Source organism: Oncorhynchus kisutch, linkage group LG7 (genome assembly GCF_002021735.2).
Source record: "Oncorhynchus kisutch isolate 150728-3 linkage group LG7, Okis_V2, whole genome shotgun sequence".
NCBI classification, from domain to species: Eukaryota; Metazoa; Chordata; class Actinopteri; order Salmoniformes; family Salmonidae; genus Oncorhynchus; species Oncorhynchus kisutch.
In genome coordinates this window covers 48,796,576-48,819,193 of record NC_034180.2, presented here as the reverse complement: position 1 = coordinate 48,819,193, position 22,618 = coordinate 48,796,576, and the positions used below count along the sequence as shown (strand labels likewise).

Here is a 22,618-nt window from a genome sequence, read left to right as displayed (position 1 = left end):
TGTAGTGCTTACAATAGAATGTTGCAGTAAACTGTAGAATACACTACACAAACATTTTGGGGGTGATTTTAGTTTTTGAAAAAAAAAAATGAAAAAAGAAATCAGCTAAAAATGAGTTTACTTTAGGAAATCTATTCCCGAGTAATCTCACACAAGAGAGAAGACATATGTGATTGTGTCTCAGGTATGAAATGATTGTTGGGCTTTCTTTTTGGGCTTAGTTGTGGTTAATATGCAGTGTACAAATAATTTTCCGGCCTCCAGACAAACTCTGTAGAATGTTTTAGTATAGTATATTGTATAATACTTTAGTAAATACAACAGTATTATCCACATATTTCTTCCTCAAGAGAAAGCCCCCAGTTCTATGTGAAAGATAATCTAACAAAAACACGATAGTAAATACTACAGTAATCTCTGGCAAAAACACTATAGTAAATACTATAGTATACTACAGGCACGTCTCCAAAAACACTATAGTAAATACTATAGTATACCACAGTAATGTCTGCAAAAACACTACAATAAATACTATAGTATACTACAGGCAGGTCCACAAAAACACTACAGTAAATACTTTAGTACACTAGAGTCACGTCTGCAAAAACACTACAGTAAATACTTTAGTACACTAGAGTCACGTCTGCAAAAACACTACAGTAAGTACTTTAGTACACTAGAGTCACGTCTGCAAAAACAATACAGTGAATACTAAAGTAAAGTCCGCAAAAATGTAGAGGCCAAACTAGACATGCCACTCCCCTGTGATGGGAGACTTAAGTGGATCGTACTGGATGATCCAATGACACCAACAACAGACTCCTGCAAAATGCCCTCTACTTCAAATGAGAACTCAGTCTCTCCACCACCCACTCACTCACATTCTGCACAGAATTAAAAAAAAAGGCTCAGAATGCAGGTTACCTTTCTTTCTCTAACAGAAACCAGTGAAAGGAAACAGACAGGTTAGGACACAAGCCGTCAGCCCTTTCTGGCTCTGGCTGCTGGTTGCTGAGGCTGAGAGAGCAGAGAGAGAGAGAGGGCCCATTGAGACCTGAATGGATTAGGTTGACACGTCCTATTCAGAATCGCGACAGCTTTGTGGAGCAGAAAATTGTGGTTACAAGCGTGTCTTGCAGGTCAGGGGTCACACCCATCGCTCAAGTGCAACTGTCTGTCTGATTAAGACACTGCGCCAACAGGAGAGAAGGGGTGTGAGACGACAACCTTCAGGGGAGCCTGAAAAGAATCTGACGGAGGACAAAGTTATTAATACTCAAATAGAATGGTCGTAAAAACCATAGTGTGCTCAATTTCCATTTTTCACCAACGCTCAGGGTGCTTCAGATATTCTGGCATTGAAGTGTTATTGAGTGGTTGTCAAATTAAAAAAGAAAGGTGTGTGTACAACATGAGTGGTAAGCAAACACTCTTATCTAATCATCAGGGAGGAACAGGGAAGTGGTGGATAGGTGAGTGAAGCACAGCCGAGAGCTGCCCAGTGACACAAGCCTACCAGACGAGCTAAACTACTTCTAAGCTCGCTTCGAGGCAAATATCACTGAAACATGCATGAGAGCACCAGCTGTTCCGGAAGACTGTGTGATCACGCTCTCTGCAGCTGATGTGAGTAAGACCTTTAACAGGTCAACATTCACAAGGCCGCAGGGCCAGATGGATTACCAGGATGTGTACTGCGAGCATGCGCTGACCAACTGGCAAGTGTCTTCACTGACATTTACAATCTCTCCCTGTCCGAGTCTGTAATACCTACATGTTTTAAGCAGACCACCATAGTGCCTGTGCCCAAGAACACTAAGGAAACCTGCCTAAATGACTACCGACCCGTAGCACTCACATCTGTAGCCATGAAGTGCTTTGAAAGGTTGGTCATGGCTCATATCAACACCATTATCCCAGAAACCATAGACCCACTCCAATTTGCATACCGCCCAAACAGATTCACAGATGATGCAATCTCTATTGTGCTCCAAACTTCCCTTTCCCACCTAGGCAAAAATAACACCTATGTGAGAATGCTATTCATTGACGACAGCTCAGGATTCAACACCATAGTGCCCTCAAATTTCATCAATAAGCTAAGGACCCTGGGACTAAACACCTCCCTCTGCAACTGGATCCTGGACTTCCTGACTGCCCCCAGGTGGTAAGGGTAGGTAACAACACATCCGCCATGCTGATCCTCAACACAGGGGCCCCTCAAGGGTGCATGCTCAGTCCCCTCCTGTACTCCCTGTTCACACATGACTGCATGGCCAGGCACGACTCCAACACCATTATTAAGTTTGCTGACGACACAACAGTGGAAGGCCTGATCACTGAAAACGACGATACAGCCTATAGGGAGGAGGTCAGAGACCTGGCCGTGTGGTGCCAGGACAACAACCTCTCCCTCAACGTGATCGAGACAAAGGAGATGATTGTGGACTACAGAAAAAAAGAGGCCTGAGCACACCCCCATTCTCATCGATGGGGCTGCAGTGGAGCAGGTTGAGAGCTTCAAGTACCTTGGTGTCCATCACCAAAAAACTAACATGGTCCAAGCACACCAAGGCAGTCGTGAAGAGGGCACAACAAAACCTATTCCCTCTCAGCAGACTGAAAAGATTTTGCAGGGGTCCTCAGATCCTCAAAAGGTTCTACAGCTGCACCATCGAACTGGTTGCATCACAGCCTGGTATGGCAACACCTCGGCCTCCGACTGCAAGGCACTACAGAGAGTAGTGCGAATGGCCCAGTACATCACTGGGGCCAGCTTCCGGCTAACCAGGACCTCTATACCAGACGGTGTCAGAGGAAGGCCCTAACAATGGTCTAAGAGTCCAGCCACCCTAGTAATAGACTGTTCTCTCTGCTACTGGACGGCAAGCAGTACCAGAGCGCCAAGTCTACTGGGGCGGCAGGGTAGCCTAGTGGTTAGAGCATTGGACTAGTAACCGGAAGGTTGCAAGTTCAAACCCCCGAGCTGACAAGGTACAAATCTGTCGTTCTGCACCTGAACAGGCAGTTAACCCACTGTTCCTAGGCTGTCATTGAAAATAAGAATGTGTTGTTAACTGACTTGCCTGGTTAAATAAAGGTCAAATATATATATATTTTTTTAAAGGTCCAAGAGGCTTCTAAACAGCTTCTACTCGAAGCTATAAGACTCCTGAACATCTAATCAAATAGCTACCCAGACTATTTGCATTGCCCCCCCCCCCCCTTTTACACCGCTGCTACTCTCTGTTGTTATCATCTATGCATAGTCACTTTAATAACACCTACATGTTCATATTACCTCAACTAACCGGTGCTAACCCCGCACATTGACTCTCTACCGATACCCCCCTGTATATAGTCTCGCTATTGTTATTTTACTGCTGTTCTTTAATTATTTTTACTTTAATTTCTTATTCTTATCCGTATTTTTTTCAACTGCATTGTTGGTTAGGGGCTCGTAGGTAAGCATTTCACTGTAAGGTCTACACCTGTTGTATTCGTCCCATGTGACTAATACAATTTGATTTGATACGCTTGCAAGTGGATGCTGATTGAAAGCTAGCAGGTATATACTTAAGAGGTCAAACACACTCCCTCTAAGCTGAAATAGACTGGCCTGATACACAGTGCACCATTTGCATTCATCCTTAGACCATACATGCCATGCGTGCTGGCACCCAGGCATCTCACCTATGTGTTTCCCATACATATGGTAGTAGAAACCAAAGCAGTAGGTTGGAGAGGACGTCACAGTCCCATAGGGGCTTTTGGGGGCGACGTTGAAAGTGGGGGTCAACAGTCGAGCCTTTTCTCCCTCCAGGCGTGGTCGAGACGTCTCGATATACATGTAGAAACCTGTAAGATGGTAAAACAATGACAGTCAATGTAGAAACCTGTATGATGGTAAAACAATGACACTGACCAACATATTGTATGTAAAAACCCCAAAAGTAACCCTCTCTGTCCTGCCATGGTAACCTTCTCTGTCCTGCCATGGTAACCTTCTCTGTCCTGCCATGGTAACCTTCTCTGTCCTGCCATGGTGACCCTCTCTATCCTGCCATGGTGACCCTCTCTATCCTGCCATGGTGACCCTCTCTATCCTGCCATGGTGACCCTCTCTATCCTGCCATGGTGACCCTCTCTATCCTGCCATGGTGACACTCACCATCCTGCCATGGTGACACTCACCATCCTGCCATGGCAACCCTCTCTGTCCTTCCATGGTAACCCTCTCTGTCCTTCCATGGTAACCCTCTCTGTCCTGCCACGGTGACCCTCTCTATCCTGCCATGGTGACACTCTCTGTCCTGCCATGGTAACCCTCTCTGTCCTGCCATGGTAACCCTCTCTGTCATGCCATGGTATTGTGATTCTGACCTGGGTTCCATTAATATTTATCTACTTTCAAATACGTTGATCATTTCATTAAGTCTGCCTCGAATGCCAGAAGGGCTGGCTCTGCACTTTTTGAATTATTGGTTTCATTGCGCCAGGCAAGCACAGCTAAAGATAAAAGTATTTGAATGACAACAAATACTATTTGAACCCAGGTCGGATGTGCTGGTGTTCCACTACAATGGGGAGAACATCCGAATTCTAAACCAAACGGCAGAGTTCATCTCTCTATAATAACTGCTACAAGTTTGCAGCTTAGGCACTGCCGTTAGCAGGCCAAAAACTGTTCTGGTATCAGGAAAGGTTTCTGCACTGCAATTCTCTGTCTGGCCTTGTATACAGTGCAATCCATAATACAAGCCTTCTCCGTGGACACCAATCAGATAAAAAAAGATCAAGGAATGTTGGGAAACTGTGAGCTGCATGTGTTTCATCGTAATGCCTTGGATAATTAAAAGCAATGCGTTATTTCTGACATGATCCATCGTAACATGCTCTAAAACACTTAAACAAATGTATCCCCGATTAATTGGTTTATTTTAACGGCTGGGGCTTTTGGCATTTAACGAGTGGATAGCATTGCGGGAGATTGTACATTGGGGGAATGGTTACTGCTAGTTCCCTTAAGGCATACGTCGATGGGCAGGTAGTGACAGACACTCATATTTCATAATGCTGCCCGCTCTCTAAAGGAAATGTCACAGCCATCCCCGCAGCGCTGCAGATGTCCATCATGGCTACTACACTCCATAGAGACACAGAGGCGGAGAGGAGGAGGAGGAGAAGGAGCAGAGGAGGAGGAGGAGGAGATGGGGGTGGAGGAGTAGATGGGGCAGAGGCAATGGGGGAGAGGAGGAGGAAGAGATTGGGCGGAGGAGGAGATGAGGCGGAGGTTGAGGAGGAATAAATGAGGAAAAGGAGATGGGGTGGAGCAGGAGGAGGAGATGGGGCAGAGGAGAAGGATGAGATGGGGAGGAGGAGATGGGGCGGGGGAGGAGGAGATGGGGCGGAGGAGGAGGAGGAGGATGAGATGGGGCGGAGGAGGAGATGAGGCGGAGGTTGAGGAGGAATAAATGAGGAAAAGGAGATGGGGTGGAGGAGGAGGAGGAGATGGGGCAGAGGAGAAGGATGAGATGGGGCGGAGGAGGAGGATGAGATGGGGCGGAGGAGGAGGATGAGATGGGGAGGAGGAGATGGGGCGGAGGAGGAGGAGGCCATGGGGCGGAGGAGGAGGAGGAGATGGGGCGGAGGAGGAGGAGGATGAGATGGGGCGGAGGAGGAGATGAGGCGGAGGTTGAGGAGGAATAAATGAGGAAAAGGAGATGGGGTGGAGGAGGAGGAGGAGATGGGGCAGAGGAGAAGGATGAGATGGGGAGGAGGAGATGGGGCAGAGGAGGCCATGGGGCGGAGGAGGAGGAGGCCATGGGGCGGAGGAGGAGGAGATGGGGCGGAGGAGGAGGAGGATGAGATGGGGCGGGGGAGGAGGATGAGATGGGGCGGAGGAGGAGGAGGAAGATGAGGAGGAGGTGTTATGGTGATTTTCTGGTGACACTGTCTGTGATTTATTTAGAATTCAAGGCACACTTAACCAGTATGGCTACCACAGCATTCTGCAGCGATACGCCATCTCATCCGGTTTGTGCTTAGTGGGCTATCATTTGTTTTTCAATAGGACAATGACTCAACACACCTTCAGGCTGTGTAAGGCTATTTCACCAAGAAGGAGAGTGATGGAGTGCTGCATCAGATGACCTGGCCTCCACAGTCAAACCGATCTCAACCCAATTGAAATGGTTTGGGATGAGTTGGATCACAGAGTGAAGGAAAAGCTGCCAACAAATGCTCAGCATATATGGGAACTCCTTCAAGACTGTTGGAAAAGCATTCCAGGTGAAGCTGGCTGAGAGAATGCCAAGAGTGTGCAAAGATGTCATTAAGGCAAAGGGTGGCTATTTGAAGAATCTCAAATCTCAAAAAAACACTTTTTGGTTACTACATGATTCCATGTGTTATTTCATAGTTTTGATGTCTTCACAAATATTCTACAATGTAGAAAATAGTAAAAATAAAGGAAAACCCTTGAATGAGTCGGTGTTCTAAAACTTTTGACCAGTAGCGAAGATACATAGCTCTGAGACTACCGTCCGCTGTGGACACACAGCCTGACCGCCCACCTCCCCATAATTCCCAGCCTTCGGCTAGACTGGCTGTATTTACAAGCCTTCAGCTAGACTGGCTATATTTAGAAGCCTTCAGCTAAACTGGCTGTATTTATTAGCCTTCAGCTAAACTGGCTGTATTTACAAGCCTTCAGCTAAACTGGCTGTATTTACAAGCCTTCAGCTAAACTGGCTGTATTTACAAGCCTACAGCTAAACTGGCTGTATTTACAAGCCTTCAGCTAAACTGGCTGTATTTACAAGCCTTCAGCTAAACTGGCTGTATTTATTAGCTTTCAGCTAAACTGGCTGTATTTACAAGCCTTCAGCTAAACTGGCTGTATTTACAAGCCTTCAGCTAAACTGGCTGTATTTACAAGCCTACAGCTAAACTGTCTGTATTTACAAGCCTTCAGCTAAACTGGCTGTATTTACAAGCCTTCAGCTAAACTGGCTGTATTTACAAGCCTTCAGCTAAACTGGCTGTATTTACAAGCCTTCAGCTAAACTGGCTGTATTTATTAGCTTTCAGCTAAACTGGCTGTATTTATTAGCTTTCAGCTAAACTGGCTGTATTTATTAGCTTTCAGCACTTCAATCCGTTTGTGTGCCTTCTTGCATTATATGTTTTGCAAATGTTTTATCCTTTTTTCATTCATTGAGCTTTTAATTCCTCTTTTATTCACTTATTGTTGTTGCATTGTTGAGAGGTAAACCTGTAAGTCAGCATTTCATTGCACTGTGTGCTCACGTAGATCATGTGTACATGACGATTTAACAAAACCTGAACACTGTCCTTGACCTCCTGGCCACCAGAAACAATCTATCAGAACCACCCTCCCTCCTCCCCATGGCAACACTGTACACAGCAAGAACCATGAACACTTCCCAGAAGTGGCCTTCTCAGAGTTACAGAACGCATTGTATTGTACTCCTTATGTTGACTTCTGTGTTGCTTTGTGAAAATACTGTATTAAGAAAGAGATCTATTGATTCTTTTCGGGAATGCATCCCATGTCTCACATCCCATAGCATTTTATGCATGGTTATCAGTACTGTAGGTAACATGGAGAGAATCGGAAGTACATTTCAAACCAAGTTTAAAACATGGTTTCCATTCATCAATGCAGTTGCATAAATGTCCTTGAAATGTTTTCCACATAAACACCCAGGTATACTGGCCTGGCTAAAGCTACAGACTGAGGTTGTCCTTTTGTAATTTCAGTGTCAAACAAAAAATGATTCTATGTTTTTCTGTCAGGCCGTCACATGTGCATGCATGTAAAGGTACATTGGTGTGTGTGCTAACCTTGCTTGGAGCCCACTCGGTCACTGCTGGGCCCTGTGTTGGGCGTATACTTGGTGTCTCTGGTGGCGGCACTGTGTCGGGTCCAGTCAAAGTCATCCCTCTTGTCCTGGGTGAACATACACACGGCCTCGTCCTCAAAGCTGCACTGGAACTCTCCTGATGGGGAGGACACACCGAGAAGACATAGAAATCGAATTATTATTCTACCTTTATTTCAACAAAGAACAGACTGAGACCAAGGTCTCTTTTACAGCTGGGCCCTGCATATACATGTTTACACATACAGTTCAGGTACAATGATTAAGAAACTACACTAAACCATCACAGATAACACAAAAAATACCAGCAGATTACATTTACACACAGATTATTCCCCTAACAGGTTATTCCTCTAACAGGTTATTCCCCTAACAGGTTATTCCCCAAACAGGTTATTCCCCAAACAGGTTATTCCCCTAACAGGTTATTCCCCTAACAGGTTATTCCCCTAACAGGTTATTCCCCTAACAGGTTATTCCCCTAACAGCACAAGAACTTGCATTACCCGAAACAGTTAGAAGAAATAGAACAATAAAACTCCTCCAATAAATGTTTAATGGGCAACAGGGGGACAAGAGTCTCAGTTTAGTCTGCAGGCTATTCCATAGGCAAGGAGCATAACAGGAAAAGGCAGCCATACCCAACTCTGTGGAAATCGCATGGGCCTCAAGTGTAATCCATGTTTGAGACCTGGTTTTAGAAATTATAATTATAATGTTGATGAGTGTTGATAAATCAGAAGGTAGTTTATTCAGAAGTGCTTTATAGACAAACACGAGAGCATGTTGTTCTCCTCTCATGGACAGCGAAGTCCAACCCACATGTTGATATAAAACACAGTGTCGAGTTCTGTAGCTAGCGCCTGTAATAAATCTGAGTGTGCAATGATAAGTAGCATCCAGCGGTTTAAGTGTTGATGCCGTAGCATGCATGTAAATAATATCCCCATAATCTAGAACAGACATAAAAGTAGCTTGCACAATTTGGATATATGTAAATATGGATCCAGATTGTCAGCGCCTAACGATTTCTTAGAATCTATAGCAGATAGTGCAGATAAGACCCCGAGGGGCTGAAACAATAGACCGGTCAGGATCATGGTGGCCATTTTTTCTTTCAAAAAGAAAACCAGCAGAAATAAAGTGCTTATTAAAAAAACATCACAAATTTCAGTTCGGTCACTGATGATCCCAGACTCCGATGTAATTTGTTTCAGCAGGGAAGTCGAGGAGTTTCCTGGTTTAAGTGAGTTAACAGTTTTCCAGAATTTAGCGGGATCATCAGCAGACTCTGTCAGAGCATCAAGAAAATACCAAGATTTATCCTTTTTTATTCTTCCGGTCCATTTATTTCTCAATTGCCTGAAAAGCAGCCAATCAGCTGTTTCACCAGTTTTCCTCGCCAAGGCCTATGCTTGATTCTTTTGCAGGAAAAGGATTTTCAAATCGCTGGAGAACCAAGGATTAGTTTGATTTTTTTTACCCTAAGTCGCTTTAACGGGTTGCGTATTTATCAGCCATGAAGGTAAAAAAATGTATGAAAAGAAAGAGAACGCTAAAACTGGGTCCATTATGCAGTTTACAGATAAAAGCTCTGAGTAATAAAGCTCATGGATAAAGGCTCGCTCTGAGAAGTGTTTATATTTCCTCTTTAGAATTATACGGGAGTCAGGTTTTTTTTAGCCTAGTATCTCTGATAAATGCAATAGGGCAGTGGTCGCTGATTTGCAAATAACCCACTAGATATATATTTGTGAGGTGTATTTGCCTATTAATGTAGATTTTTTGGGGGGTCTTTTGGATTAAGACGGGTAGGTATATAGTTATTAGTTGAGTAAGATTTAGTTCGTTACAAATGTCTTTTAATTTAAACGATGCTAGCATCAGCCAGTCCAAATCAAATTTTGATTTGTCACATCAGCCGAATACAACAGGTATTACAGTGAACAGTGAACAGTGAAATACAGTGAAATGCTTACCTACAAGCCCATAACCAACAACACTTTAAGAAGTTTTAAGAAATAAAAGTGTTACGTAAAAAATAGATAAGTAAAAAATAAAATAAAAGTAACAAATAATGAAACAGAAGCAGTAAAATAACAATAGAGAGGCTATATACAGAGGATACCGGTACAGAGTCAATGTGCGGGGGCACCGGTTAGTCGAAGTAATTGAGGTAATATGTACATGTAGATAGAGTTAAGGTGACTATGCATAGATAATAAACAGAGAGTAGCAACAGCGTAAAAGAGGGGTCTTATAGCTTAGATACTACTGAGATAGACTTTATGTATTTTCAAACAGGGGAGGCAGGGTAGCCTAGTGGTTAGAGCATTGGACTAGTAACCGAAGGGTTGCAAGTTCGAATCCCCGAGCTGACAAGGTACAAATCTGTCGTTCTGCCCCTGAATAGGCAGTTAACCCACTGTTCCTAGGCCGTCATTGAAAATAAGAATTTGTTCTTAACTGACTTGCCTAGAAAATTAAAGGTACAATTTTTAAAAAATAAGAAAATTGACGGTTATGAAATGTATTTTATTATGAACACGGTATTAATAGGAAATATTTAATTTTTGACATTATTAAGGACGGATAATTCATATGAATAAACTGTGTGTACCATAAAAAATGGTGTGTAACATAAAAACCCTACCTTAAAACATCATGGTTAGCTTGTCTTATTAAATATCAAACTGCCATGGGTTAGGGAGTCCATTTCATAGGACTGATACTTACTCAAGTGAGGGTTGACTGGAGCTGAAAGAGAAAACAAAAGACACTTGAATCATTTAGGAGTTGAAACTTATGAAAGGAATGCCTGCGTCTAAGATTTCATCTCTACTCTGTATAAAAGAGCCGTGGGGAAATCTAAAAAGGAAGAACTACTTTGTTTGTCCCTGCAGTCTAATTTGAGGCGGAGTACTAGGGAGTAGTGAGGCCATGCCATCAACCCCTCTTATCATCCGGAGGGAGAGAGGGTTAGGGTTAGGTTACTCCGGAGAGAGAGAGGGCTTATGGGCTGCAGAGGGCTAATGGAAGAGAGGAAGCACAAGACTCAGGTAAACTATACAGACCTGCATCTTTCTTAATTTAATTCACCACCTACCCTATCTGTGCTCGCCAGGAACTGTGGCTGAGTCCTTTCCTAATCCCAATGAGGGCAGAACTGCATGCTGGGTAGAGATTTTCAAACAATTTGCAGTGGAGATAGCTGACGTGAAATGTATCCCAATTTCAACCAATAAACTTCCAGAGCCTAACCTGTAGAGAGAGTATTCTTCAAGCAAAGTAGGAGTTTGGGAGATGTATTCAGGCTGTAAATTTCACGGTGAGATGTTTGAACTAGAGTAAACCGTGTGTCCCATTTGATGGTGTAACAGATCAGCCCGGTCCAACAAAGGTGTAGCCAGAGGCATCCGTCCCATTGGCTAACGATAAATGGTCAGATATGAACAGAATTGCAAATGAAAAAAAAACAACATCAGAAAACACAACAACAGCAGATGTTTAAGAGAAAAGGCTACTATATTATCGAAGAGAGATCTGTCAAAAAAATGTAAATGCAGAGAAATGATCCCATTTAGCAATTGTATAGAGAACCACCAATTGATTCATTGATGATTCAATTGAGGATTAAAATCTGAAAATGCCTGCGACTGCATCAAATTATTGTAATTTGGGAAACTGTATAATACGAAGGAGTGGGCTGGTTGTTTGTGGCGAATCGCATCAGATGTTCATTATGGGCCTTTTTCTCCATAGTTTCCCCTATTCTGAGCCGCAATTATGCATCGGGAGGTTCCATTTCCCCCACTACTAAACCACCCAGCTGTTCCCAACTTCAGTGAGGAGAAGGAGGTCGCCTTGGTGGAGAGGAGCAGATGCTGCTAGCTTGGAAACATGCTCTGCATTAGTGCTGACTCTAATTGATAGGGTCTCTGTGCACTCAGTGCCTAGATAGACCACAAGCACTGCACAGGCAGGGAAGCAGTAGGCAAGGAGGCACAACATTTAGTCAACATAGTTAGATACACATTCGAATTGCCGCATGTCTCTTTTGCTCGTTGTGTACGGTAGCATGCATATCTGGAGGACTTAGTTGCACGGACACACGTTTTCCTAAGCCTACATCAGAAAAGGTATTTACACAAACATGTTTTTGTACATTCTCCTTTTCTCCCGTAGGCGTCACTTCGGTAATATCCTTGTTTTCTTTCTCAAACAGCTGCCGTACAATATTTATGGAGAAGAGAACACGATTCTTGAGACCAAAGTTGCACATAGAAAAACATATACTGTAACTAACTCTTAACACCAACATGAAACCCAATCCAGTGTGTCAAACTGAAGTGGCTGGCATGTCCTCAGCCACAGCTGTTATCCAGAGAACAGTTGTACGCCGTGCCACTGCTCGTTAGAATCAGCAAGTGCACTGCTAGTATTTAAAAGGCTTGGGCGGCATACCGTATTACCGGGGTATGTAGATACACACAGGTATTAAGTGTAACCAAAAATTCTTCAAGGCACTCAGATGTCAAACAGGAGTGTTTATACACTATCATGATTCTGGTTTATAAAATGAACGAATACACACACAAAAAAAGATGTTGTCTGAGGTAACTTGGAGATAACTTTGGCAATCCTGACACAACTCATGCAGAAGGAGATGAAATATTTCAGGTCATAGATAGATTTGGAGGAATCATCAGTTGTCCGATACATTATTTATATACAATGTTGTATCACTGGGGGGTTAAAATGCATATGTAAATATTTGAGGTCACGGTGTCATTTTACGTGAATGTATAAAAATGTTCTCTCTCATATCTATCCACTTGCAGTGTGCGTCTGGGTGTGTATGTTGCGAGTGTTTGGGGTTGACTGTATGTGTGTGTGTGTGTGTGTGTGTGTGTGTGTGTGTGTGTGTGTGTGTGTGTGTGTGTGTGTGTGTGATTGATTGTTGAGCATCTCTTTTATTGTATAATATGAGACCACTGAGCAATTAGTGTGTTATCTTTTACCATACACAGTTAAAGTCGGAAGTTTACATACACCTTAGCCAAATACATTTAAACGCAGTTTTTCACAATTCCTGACATTTAATCCTAGTAAAAAATCTTAGGTCAGTTAAGATCACCACTTTATTTTAAGAATGTGAAATGTCAGAATAATAGTAGAGAGAATTATTTATTTCAGCTTTTATTTCTTTCATCACATTCCCAGTGGGTCAGAAGTTTACATACACTCAATTAGTATTTGGTAGCATTGCCTTGAAGTTGTTTAACTTGGGTCAAACTTTTCGGGTAGCCTTCCACAAGCTTCCTACAGTAAGTTGGGTGAATTTTGGCCCATTCCTCCTGACAGAGCTGGTGTAACCGAGTCAGGTAGGTAGGCCTCCTTGCTCGCACACGCTTTTTCAGTTCTGCCCACAAATTTTCTATAGAATTGAAATCAGGGCTTTGTGATGGCCACTCCAATACCTTGACTTTGTTGTCCTTAAGCCATTTTGCCACAACTTTGGAATTATTCTTTGGGTCATTGTCCATTTGAAAGACCCATTTGCGACCAAGCTGTAACTTTCTGACTGATATCTTGAGATGTTGCTTCAATATATCCACATAATTTCCCTGCCTCATGATGCCATCTATTTTGTGAAGTTCACCCGTCCCTCCTGCAGCAAAATGCACCCACAACATGATGCTTCCACCCCCGTGCTTCATGGTTGGGATGGTGTTCTTCGGCTTACAAGCCTCCCCCTTTGTCCTCCAAACATAACGATGGTCATTATAACTTTCAGGTTATGTCGACAAAGGACTCATTTTACTGTGGATATAGATACTTTTGTACCTGTTTCCTCCAACATCTTCACAAGGTCCTTTGCTGTTGTTCTGGGATTGATTTGCACTTTTCACACCAAAGTATGTTCATCTCTAGGAGACAGAACGCGCTTCCTTCCAGAGCGGTATGACGGCTGCTAGGTCCCATGGTGTTTATACCTACTATTGTTTGTACAGATGAACGTGGTACCTTCAGGTATTTGTAAATTGCTCCCAAGGATGAACCAGACTTGTGGAGGTCAACAATTTTTTTTTCTGAGGTCATGGTTGATTTCTTTTGATTTTCCCATGATGTCAAGCAGAGGCACTGAGTTTGAAGGTAGACCTTGAAATACATCCACAAGTACACCTCCAATTGGAGCCTAAATAATGTTATGATGAGTATAAGGGTCTCATACATGTCATTACATATACACAGTATAAATATTCCTGAACACAGTAAAATACACTTTCCAATGGACTTTACACTGATAGGCTAAGTGTGTCACTGCATCAACGGTGACTTTTTCGTGGTGAGTCTTTATGTTGTTGTTACAGCACAACCGATGGTCACATGGGACCTTAAACACTGTCAAGGGGGAGACCGGAGCGTAGAGGTTGAAATGTCAGGTCAGGCATGTCGTCAATCTGTACTGTATGAGCAAACACCATAACATGGATACAGCATAAGCTCAAATTCCAGGCCTGTGGGCCACAAATAGGCCTAATGTGGCACGAGGGCAGGGAGTTTCAGACCTCTGACATGGAATATATAGAATACTCCTAAAAACAAGATAATAGGTGGAAAGCACTCTAGTGCTGCTATTTCCTCATCTCACCTGGGTGCAGAGGAAAACATGATTAGAGAATATAGGCTGGAAGCATCTAATTAGTGCAGAAGGTCAGTGAACTGCTGTGTTTGTATGCTAGTCAGAGCAGCTCACCACCAGACTGTGTTCTGTTGTGTTTGTATGGGGGGGGGGGGGTTGGCTGGCCGCGTGCGTGCAGACTTCACAGGCTAGGGCTGAGAGCTGACGGTTTGTAGCAGACGTGTATTTCAAAGGCTGGAACTAGAATAGACCCAGGCTAGGCTATTCAAGTTTGGAAGAGAGAGGACTCAAAAACCTGGACAGTATCGTGTCTTGTGATGCAGTGCTGCACTACAAGGACTTCCAACTGTGTTGAAGCTGAAGCAAAGCTCAGGCTGTAATTCTAATTCTGCAGCCTGTTGAAAGGAGTAGATTTTTTGAACAGGTGTTTGCGGAGGACATTTTCAGTGCCTCTTTTCACTCCCTTCATAAGAAAGTACCAAAAAAAAGCACGGATTGATACAAAAAAAAGTAAATGATAGTGAAGGATAAAGAAATAAAGTACACATTAGACAATGATTGTGGAACCTTGTCTACAGAAACACCAGTGGTAACAGACAGGGAATTAAAGTCCACCCCTCCAACTACATACAAATTGCATTTAATTCTAAATCCTTTCCGTTTGTATTCTTAGCCGAAATCCTTGCTGGATGGCTCTTGATACTGTCTGCCGCCTCCCCCTCGGTGACAATGGCACTTTTTGATGACTAAGTTGAGGAGCTGAATGTTTTCTCATGTAATTATGCCTGGATCTCTGAATGTGTAATCATCACTGGTACAAATTCATCTCTCTCTTTGCTTTACTTCCTCCTTGTAAATAAGAATGCTCTGTCAAATGTACTGACAGTGACCTATCTCATGATTCAGTATTTTCCTAACCAGTAGGGGTCCCTATTACCATATAAATATGTCAACATCTGGGAGGCCCTTGCTGTGATACATTACATGATCAAAAGTATGTTGACTTCGAACATCTCATTCCAAAATCATGGGCGTTGACAATTTAGAATTTGTTCTAAACTGACATGCCTAGTTAAAAAAAGGTTTGATTAAAAATGTAAACATTTAAAATATGGAGTTGGTCCCCCCTTTGCTGCCATAACAGCCTCCACTCTTCTGGAAAGGCTTTCCACTAGATGTTGGAACATTGCTGAGGGGACATTCAGCCACAAGAGCATTAGTGAGGTCGGGCACTGATATTAGGCGATTAGGCCTGGCTCACAGTCTGATTTCAAATACATCCCAAAGGTGTTCGATGGGGTTTAGGTCAGGGCTCTATGCATGCCAGTGAAGTTCTTCCACACCAATTTCTACAAACAATTTCTGCATGGACCTCGCTTTGTGCACGGTGGCATTGTTATGCTGAAACAGGAAAGGGGCTTCCACAATTGTCACGAAGTTGGAAGCACAGAATCATCTAGAATGTCATTAAATGCCGAAGCATTAAGGTTTCCCTTCACTGGAACTAAGGACCATAGCCCAAACCATGATAAAAAGCCACCGAGCCAAAATTCCTCCACCACCAAACTTTACAGTTTGCACTATGCATTGGGGCAGGTAGCGTTCTCCTAAATAAAATCTAATTTATTTATATAGCCCTTCTTACATGAGCTGATATCTCAAAGTGCTGTACAGAAACCCTGCGCATGGTGATCTTTGGCTTGTGTGCAGCTGCTCGACCATGGGAACCCAATTCATGATGTTCCCGACAAACAGTTATTGCGCTGACGTTGCTTCCAGAGGCAGTTTGGAACTCAGTAGTGAGTGTTGCAACCGAGGACAGACAATTATTTAACTTATAATTCACTGTATTCCAGTGGGTCAGAAGTTTACATACACTAAGTTGACTGTGCCTTTAAACAGCTTGGAAAATTCCAGAAAATGATATCATGGCTTTAGAAGCTTCTGATGATAGCTTCTGCTAATTGACATCATTTGAGTCAATTGGAGGTGTAGCTGTGGATGTATTTCAACTCCTACCTTCAAACTCAGTGCCTCTTTGCTTGACATCATGGGAAAATCAAAAGAAATCAACCAAGACGGCAGAAAAAAAAATTGTAGACTGGTTCAAAAGTCTGGTTCATCCTTGGGAGCAATTTCCAAAAGCCTGAAGGTACCACGTTCGTCTGTACAAACAATAGTTGCGCAAGTATAAACACCATGGGACCACGCAGCCATCATACCGCTCAGGGAGGAGACGCGTTCTGTCTCCTAGAGATGAACGTACTTTGGTGCGAAAAGTGCAAATCAATCCCAGAACAACAGCAAAGAACCTTGTGAAGATGCTGGAGGAAACAGGTACAAAAGTATCTATATCCACAGTAAAATGAGTCCTATATGGACATAACCTGAAAGGCTGCTCAGCAAGGAAGAAGTCACTGCTCTAAAACCGCCATATAAAACCCAGACTACGGTTTGCAACTGCACATGGGGACAAACATCGTACTTTTTGGAGAAATGTCCTCTGGTCTGATGAAACAACAATATAACTGTTTTGCTATAATGACCATCGATATGTTTAGAGGAAAAGGGGGGAGGCTTGCAAGCCGAAGAACACCATCCCAACCGTGAAGCAGGGGGTGGCAGCATCATGTTGTGGGGGTGCTTTGCTGCAGGAGGGACTGGTGAACTTCACAAAATAGATGGCTTCATGAGGCAGGAAAATTATGTGGATATATTGAAGCCACATCTCAAGACATCAGTTAAAGCTTGGCCGCAAATGGGTCTTGAAAAATGGACAATGACCCAAAGCATATTTCCAAAGGTGTGGCAAAATGGCTTAAGGACAACAAAGTCAAGATATTGGAGTGGCCATCACAAAGCCCATAGAAAATTTGTGGGCAGAACTGAAAAAGCGTGTGTGAGCAAGTAGACCTACAAACCTGACTCAGTTACACCAGCTCAGTCAGAAGGAACGGGCCAAAATTCACCCAACTAATTGTGGGAAGCTTGTGGAAGGCTACCCAAAAACATTTGGCCCAAGTTAAACAATTTAAAGGCAATGCTACCAAATACTAATCGAGTGTATGTAATCTTCTGACCCACTAGGAATGTGATGAAAGAAATCAAATCTGAAATAAATCACTCTCTCTACTATTATTCTGACATTTCACATTCTTAAAATATTGTGGTGATCCTAACTGAGCTAAGACAGGGGATTTTTACTAGGATTAAATGTCAGGAATTGTGAAAAACTGCGTTTAAATGTATTTGGCTAAGTTGTATGTAAACTTCCGACTTCAACTGCACATCCTTATTGAAGAAAATGATTTCTCTACTGTACAATGCTGAGGGGCATTCTGTACACTATACAACAAAATACAATACAATATGCAACCATATACATTAACACCATATAGAACTGTGAGCATACAAGGCCATGCTAGTCCCTACTGAAGAATATACAGTGCTGAAGGTCAAGTAGATTTTGTACAGTACAATTAACTCCGAATAGAGCATTGTGATCATACACTGTCCAGGCCGCCCAACTAGACAGAGAATGATTTCTGCTCACCACTGTATCTGATGGTTCTGTCTGTGGAGTCTCCTTCCCCGAAGCGTGTGATGGGGGTGAGGCGCACCAGGTAGGCCTCTGGCTTGATGAGCTCCGTCAGGTTGTGGGTGATCAGTTCGCCCTTGGCGATCGCTCCCTCCATGGGGATCTCTTGCTCCCACCACCTCGATTGGCCCGTCTAGACAACACATAGGAATATTTTATTGGAAAATCATTATAATCAATTCCAATGCTTATTTTTACAAGTGCACATAGGCCAAACTCGACACATTATAATCACCTCCTACTGGTCCACGTCCTGAACTCAAGGTGAAAGGAAACTAATAGGATACATTTGAATGGATTCCGTATTTTGCAAGGAAGGGCAACCATCACTACAGCCTCCACTTGGTTATATGATCTTCGTCCCATCTACCATAAAGTTAGCCGACTAAACAATGTCCTGTGTAATTGTGTGCCATTCTTTTGGTGCTGAAATCACTAGGTTTTTATAAAAATGCCAGAGCTCCAGTCGGCCCACACTAGTCGCCGCTCAACTCCATCGTGTAATGTGGAGTTGAGTTTCGCCGGCTACCATAAAGTTAGATCTGATTTAACCATAGACATTACAACCAGTAGAAAGTTATATCTACTGACGTCATCCACGTATTCCTATGAAAAACTCCCGATGGCGCTTGAAGTATTTGAATTTGAAAGTATTTGAATTCGAGACATATTGCTGAATGGGGCTGAAAGGCACCAGAGAGGAAGAGGAAGAGAGAGGCCCAACTCGGTGAAAAATCTGTTTCCCTCCAGTTGGTGGTGTTTTTTTGTTTTTTCGCCCACCATGCAAGGAGTTGTTGTATGGAGGTCAATGAGTGTCGAATTTGGTCCCAAAAAAATGGGTGGCTTGTTTGATACTCGAGGTCGGAGTTGTCTCGGGATGGATATAGGGGCAGCAGGTAGCCTAGTGGTTAGAGTGTTGGGCCAGTAACCGAAAGGTTGGTGGATTGAATCCCTGAGCTGACAAGGTAAAAATGTGTTGTTCTGCCCCTGAACAAGACAGTTAACCCACCGTTCCTAGGCCGTCATTGTAAATAAGAATTTGTTCTTCATTGACTTGCCTAGTTAAATAAAAAAATACATGAATGAAATGAGGCTAGTAGCATAGCATCTCTCTCTATTGAATACAGTCGGTTGATGTCAACCACCCTAATTGAATATTTAAAAAATTATTACAATAATGAGATGTATCCACCAATCCAAAGAAAGGATAGGTGGGAGCTAGATGGCCCGCTGTGTCGCTTTGTGGACAACGACTCCCATTGTATGGGTGGAGAGACAGGTATCTTGTCAGTATATCCATAATCCTTGACGCCTAAGGATTATGGTGAAAGTGGCCATAAGGATCACGGTCAATGTAGTTGTTTTTATTGTGCCTGAGAGTCTCCTAGTAGCTTGCTGGCCCGTGATCGATCTATGTCAGCACATGGTCCTGTGTGACGACAAATGTAACTTTTTACTAATTCACAGTGGGGATCGAACTTGATAGACTAATTTTAAAACCCAAAACGGACACCAATTATATACCGATCAAAAATATAAATGCAACGTGCAACAATTTCAATGATTTTAATGAGTTACAGTTCATATAAGGAAACTAGTCACCTTAAATAAATAAATTAGGCCCCAATCTATGGATGTCACATGACTGGGCAGGGGCACAGCCATGGGTGGGACAGGGCGGGAATAGTCCCACCCACTTCAGAGCCAGGTCCAGCCAATCATAATTAGTTTTCCCCACAAAAGGGCTTTATACTCATCAGTGAAGAAGCCGGATGTAGAGATCCTGCGCTGGCGTGGTTACATGTGGTGTGCGGTTCTGAGGCCGGTTAGACATACTAGAAAATTCTTTAAAATGACATTTGAGGCAGCTTATGGTAGAGAAATTAACATTAAATTCTCTGGCAACTTGAGACATCTGTGGCATTGTGTTGTGTGACAAAACAGCACCATTTTAGAGTGGCCTTATATTGTCCCCAGCACTGTGTAATAATCATGCTGCGTAATCAGCTTCTTCTTTCAGCAACTTACCTGGTAAAATAAGGGGGAAAAAACATATATATATTCACCGGTCAGTTGGAGGGATTACCCTGGCTCTCACTTAGCTATATGCTAGTTGGCTCTCACTTAGCTATATGCTAGTTGGCTCTCACTTAGCTGGATGCTAGTTTGCTCTCACTTAGCTATATACTAGTTGGCTCTCACTTAGCTGGATGCTAGTTTGCTCTCACTTAGCTATATACTAGTGGGCTCTCACTTAGCTGGATGCTAGTTTGCCCTCAATTAGCTGGATGCTAGTTTGCCCTCGCTTAGCTGGATGTTAGTTTGCCCTCAATTAGCTGGATGCTAGTTTGCTCTCACTTAGCTGGATGCTAGTTTGCCCTCAATTAGCTGGATGCTAGTTTGCCCTCAATTAGCTGGATGCTAGTTTGCCCTTACTTAGCTGGATGCTAGTTTGTCCTCACTTGGCTGGATGCTAGTTTGCCCTCACTTGGCTGGATGCTAGTTTGCCCTCAATTAGCTGGATGCTAGTTTGCCCTCACTTAGCTGGATGCTAGTTTGCCCTCACTTAGCTGGATGCTAGTTTGCCCTCAATTAGCTGGATGCTAGTTTGCTCTCACTTAGCTGCATGCTAGTTTGCCCTCAATTAGCTGGATGCTAGTTTGCCCTCAATTAGCTGGATGCTAGTTTGCCCTCACTTAGCTGGATGCTAGATTGCCCTCAATTAGCTGGATGCTAGTTTGCCCTCACTTAGCTGGATGCTAGTTTGCCCTCAATTAGCTGGATGCTAGTTTGCCCTCAATTAGCTGGATGCTAGTTTGCCTTCAATTATCTGGATGCTAGTTTGCCCTCACTTGGCTGGATGCTAGTTTGCCCTCACTTGGCTGGATGCTAGTTTGCCCTCACTTGGCTGGATGCTAGTTTGCCCTCACTTGGCTGGATGCTAGTTTGCTCTCAATTAGCTGGATGCTAGTTTGCCCTCACTTAGCTGGATGCTAGATTTCCCTCACTTGGCTGGATGCTAGTTTGCCCTCAATTAGCTGGATGCTAGTTTGCCCTCACTTGGCTGAATGCTAGTTTGCCCTCACTTGGCTGGATGCTAGTTTGCCCTCAATTAGCTGGATGCTAGTTTGCCCTCACTTATTTGGATACTAGTTTGTGTGATTCTGGAGTAATGACAGATGAAGGCAACCCCTAGAGAGACTGGGGCTACGTCCTGATTATCCACTATTCTCCCTAAGTATGCACTTGTTCACTTCCAGTCATGGATTGACAAAATGGTGGAAAATCCCCCAATATTTACACCAATCTAATATTTTTGAATTCATGACTGGATGTGGACATTTAGGGAGAAGGGTGGAGAATCAGGAGGCAGCCTGGGAGTCCTCACAAGGCCTCTTTCCCTCCTTTAAACACCCCATCCAGCCCAGGTTTACAATGTGTCAGAGTAGTGAACTCCCCATCCAGCCCAGGTTTACAATGTCTCACAGTAGTGAACTCCCCATCCAGCCCAGGTTTACAATGTCTCACAGTAGTGAACTCCCCATCCAGCCCAGGTTTACAATGTCTCACAGTAGTGAACTCCCCATCCAGCCCAGGTTTACAATGTGTCAGAGTAGTGAACTCCCCATCCAGCCCAGGTTTACAATGTGTCAGAGTAGTGAACTCCCCATCCAGCCCAGGTTTACAATGTCTCACAGTAGTGAACTCCCCATCCAGCCCAGGTTTACAATGTCTCACAGTAGTGAACTCCCCATCCAGCCCAGGTTTACAATGTCTCACAGTAGTGAACTCCCCATCCAGCCCAGGTTTACAATGTCTCACAGTAGTGAACACCCCATCCATTTCTGATTTACAATATAGTGAATCACCGCATGGTGAGGGGGTTACACATTTTACACTAAGCACCAACGTCCTCCAGAACAGCTGCCTCTGTTGTCGCGGGGAACACATCTTTATGGAAGACGTTACGAGTTCCATCAGCCTGACTGACAGTCGTAAGTGGCATCGTGACATTTCTTTGAGCAGTTGTAAACTGTGGTTTTTAACAGATAGATTTACTTCATTGGGCTGGAAGGAAGTTAACTGAATTTAACACCGGATAAGTGTCCACTTCAATTCATGGCAATTTTTCTTGTCTTTCATATTTTGTTGTTATAGTAACAGACAGGTTAAATTAGAGGGTGGGACAGAGGTAGGGGAGTGCAGGCAGAAAAGACAGGACTGGGGATCAAATCCCCGCCTGCAAGGCATCATGGGTAGCGCAGAGCTGGCAGTCGCTAGACCAGACCAATGCTGTGTGAGCAGATTCTGTCATACCTGTACACTCTGTTGTACAGTACCGTCTATCACTACGGCTTTTCATTTCAGTCTTTCTTACAAAGAAAACAGCCTGCCAAGAAATCTATTGTGAAACTTCATAATGAATTGTCTCTTTCATTGTGACCTACTGTTTTCGATCAATCACAA

At 43.5% G+C, this 22,618-nt stretch overlaps 1 protein-coding gene across 1 annotated transcript in view; it reads right to left on the bottom strand.

Moving 5' to 3' along the window:
- LOC109894701 (MAM domain-containing glycosylphosphatidylinositol anchor protein 2) overlaps positions 1-22,618 on the bottom strand; it is a 209,488-nt gene that overhangs the window by 6,853 nt on the left and 180,017 nt on the right. The window contains exons 11-14 of the mRNA XM_020488377.2: positions 18,107-18,284; positions 10,644-10,664; positions 7,870-8,025; positions 3,694-3,858 (exon numbers count right to left, since the gene is read on the bottom strand). Of these exons, the coding sequence (XP_020343966.1) occupies positions 3,694-3,858; positions 7,870-8,025; positions 10,644-10,664; positions 18,107-18,284 (520 nt within the window). The remainder of the gene's footprint in view (positions 1-3,693; positions 3,859-7,869; positions 8,026-10,643; positions 10,665-18,106; positions 18,285-22,618) is intronic.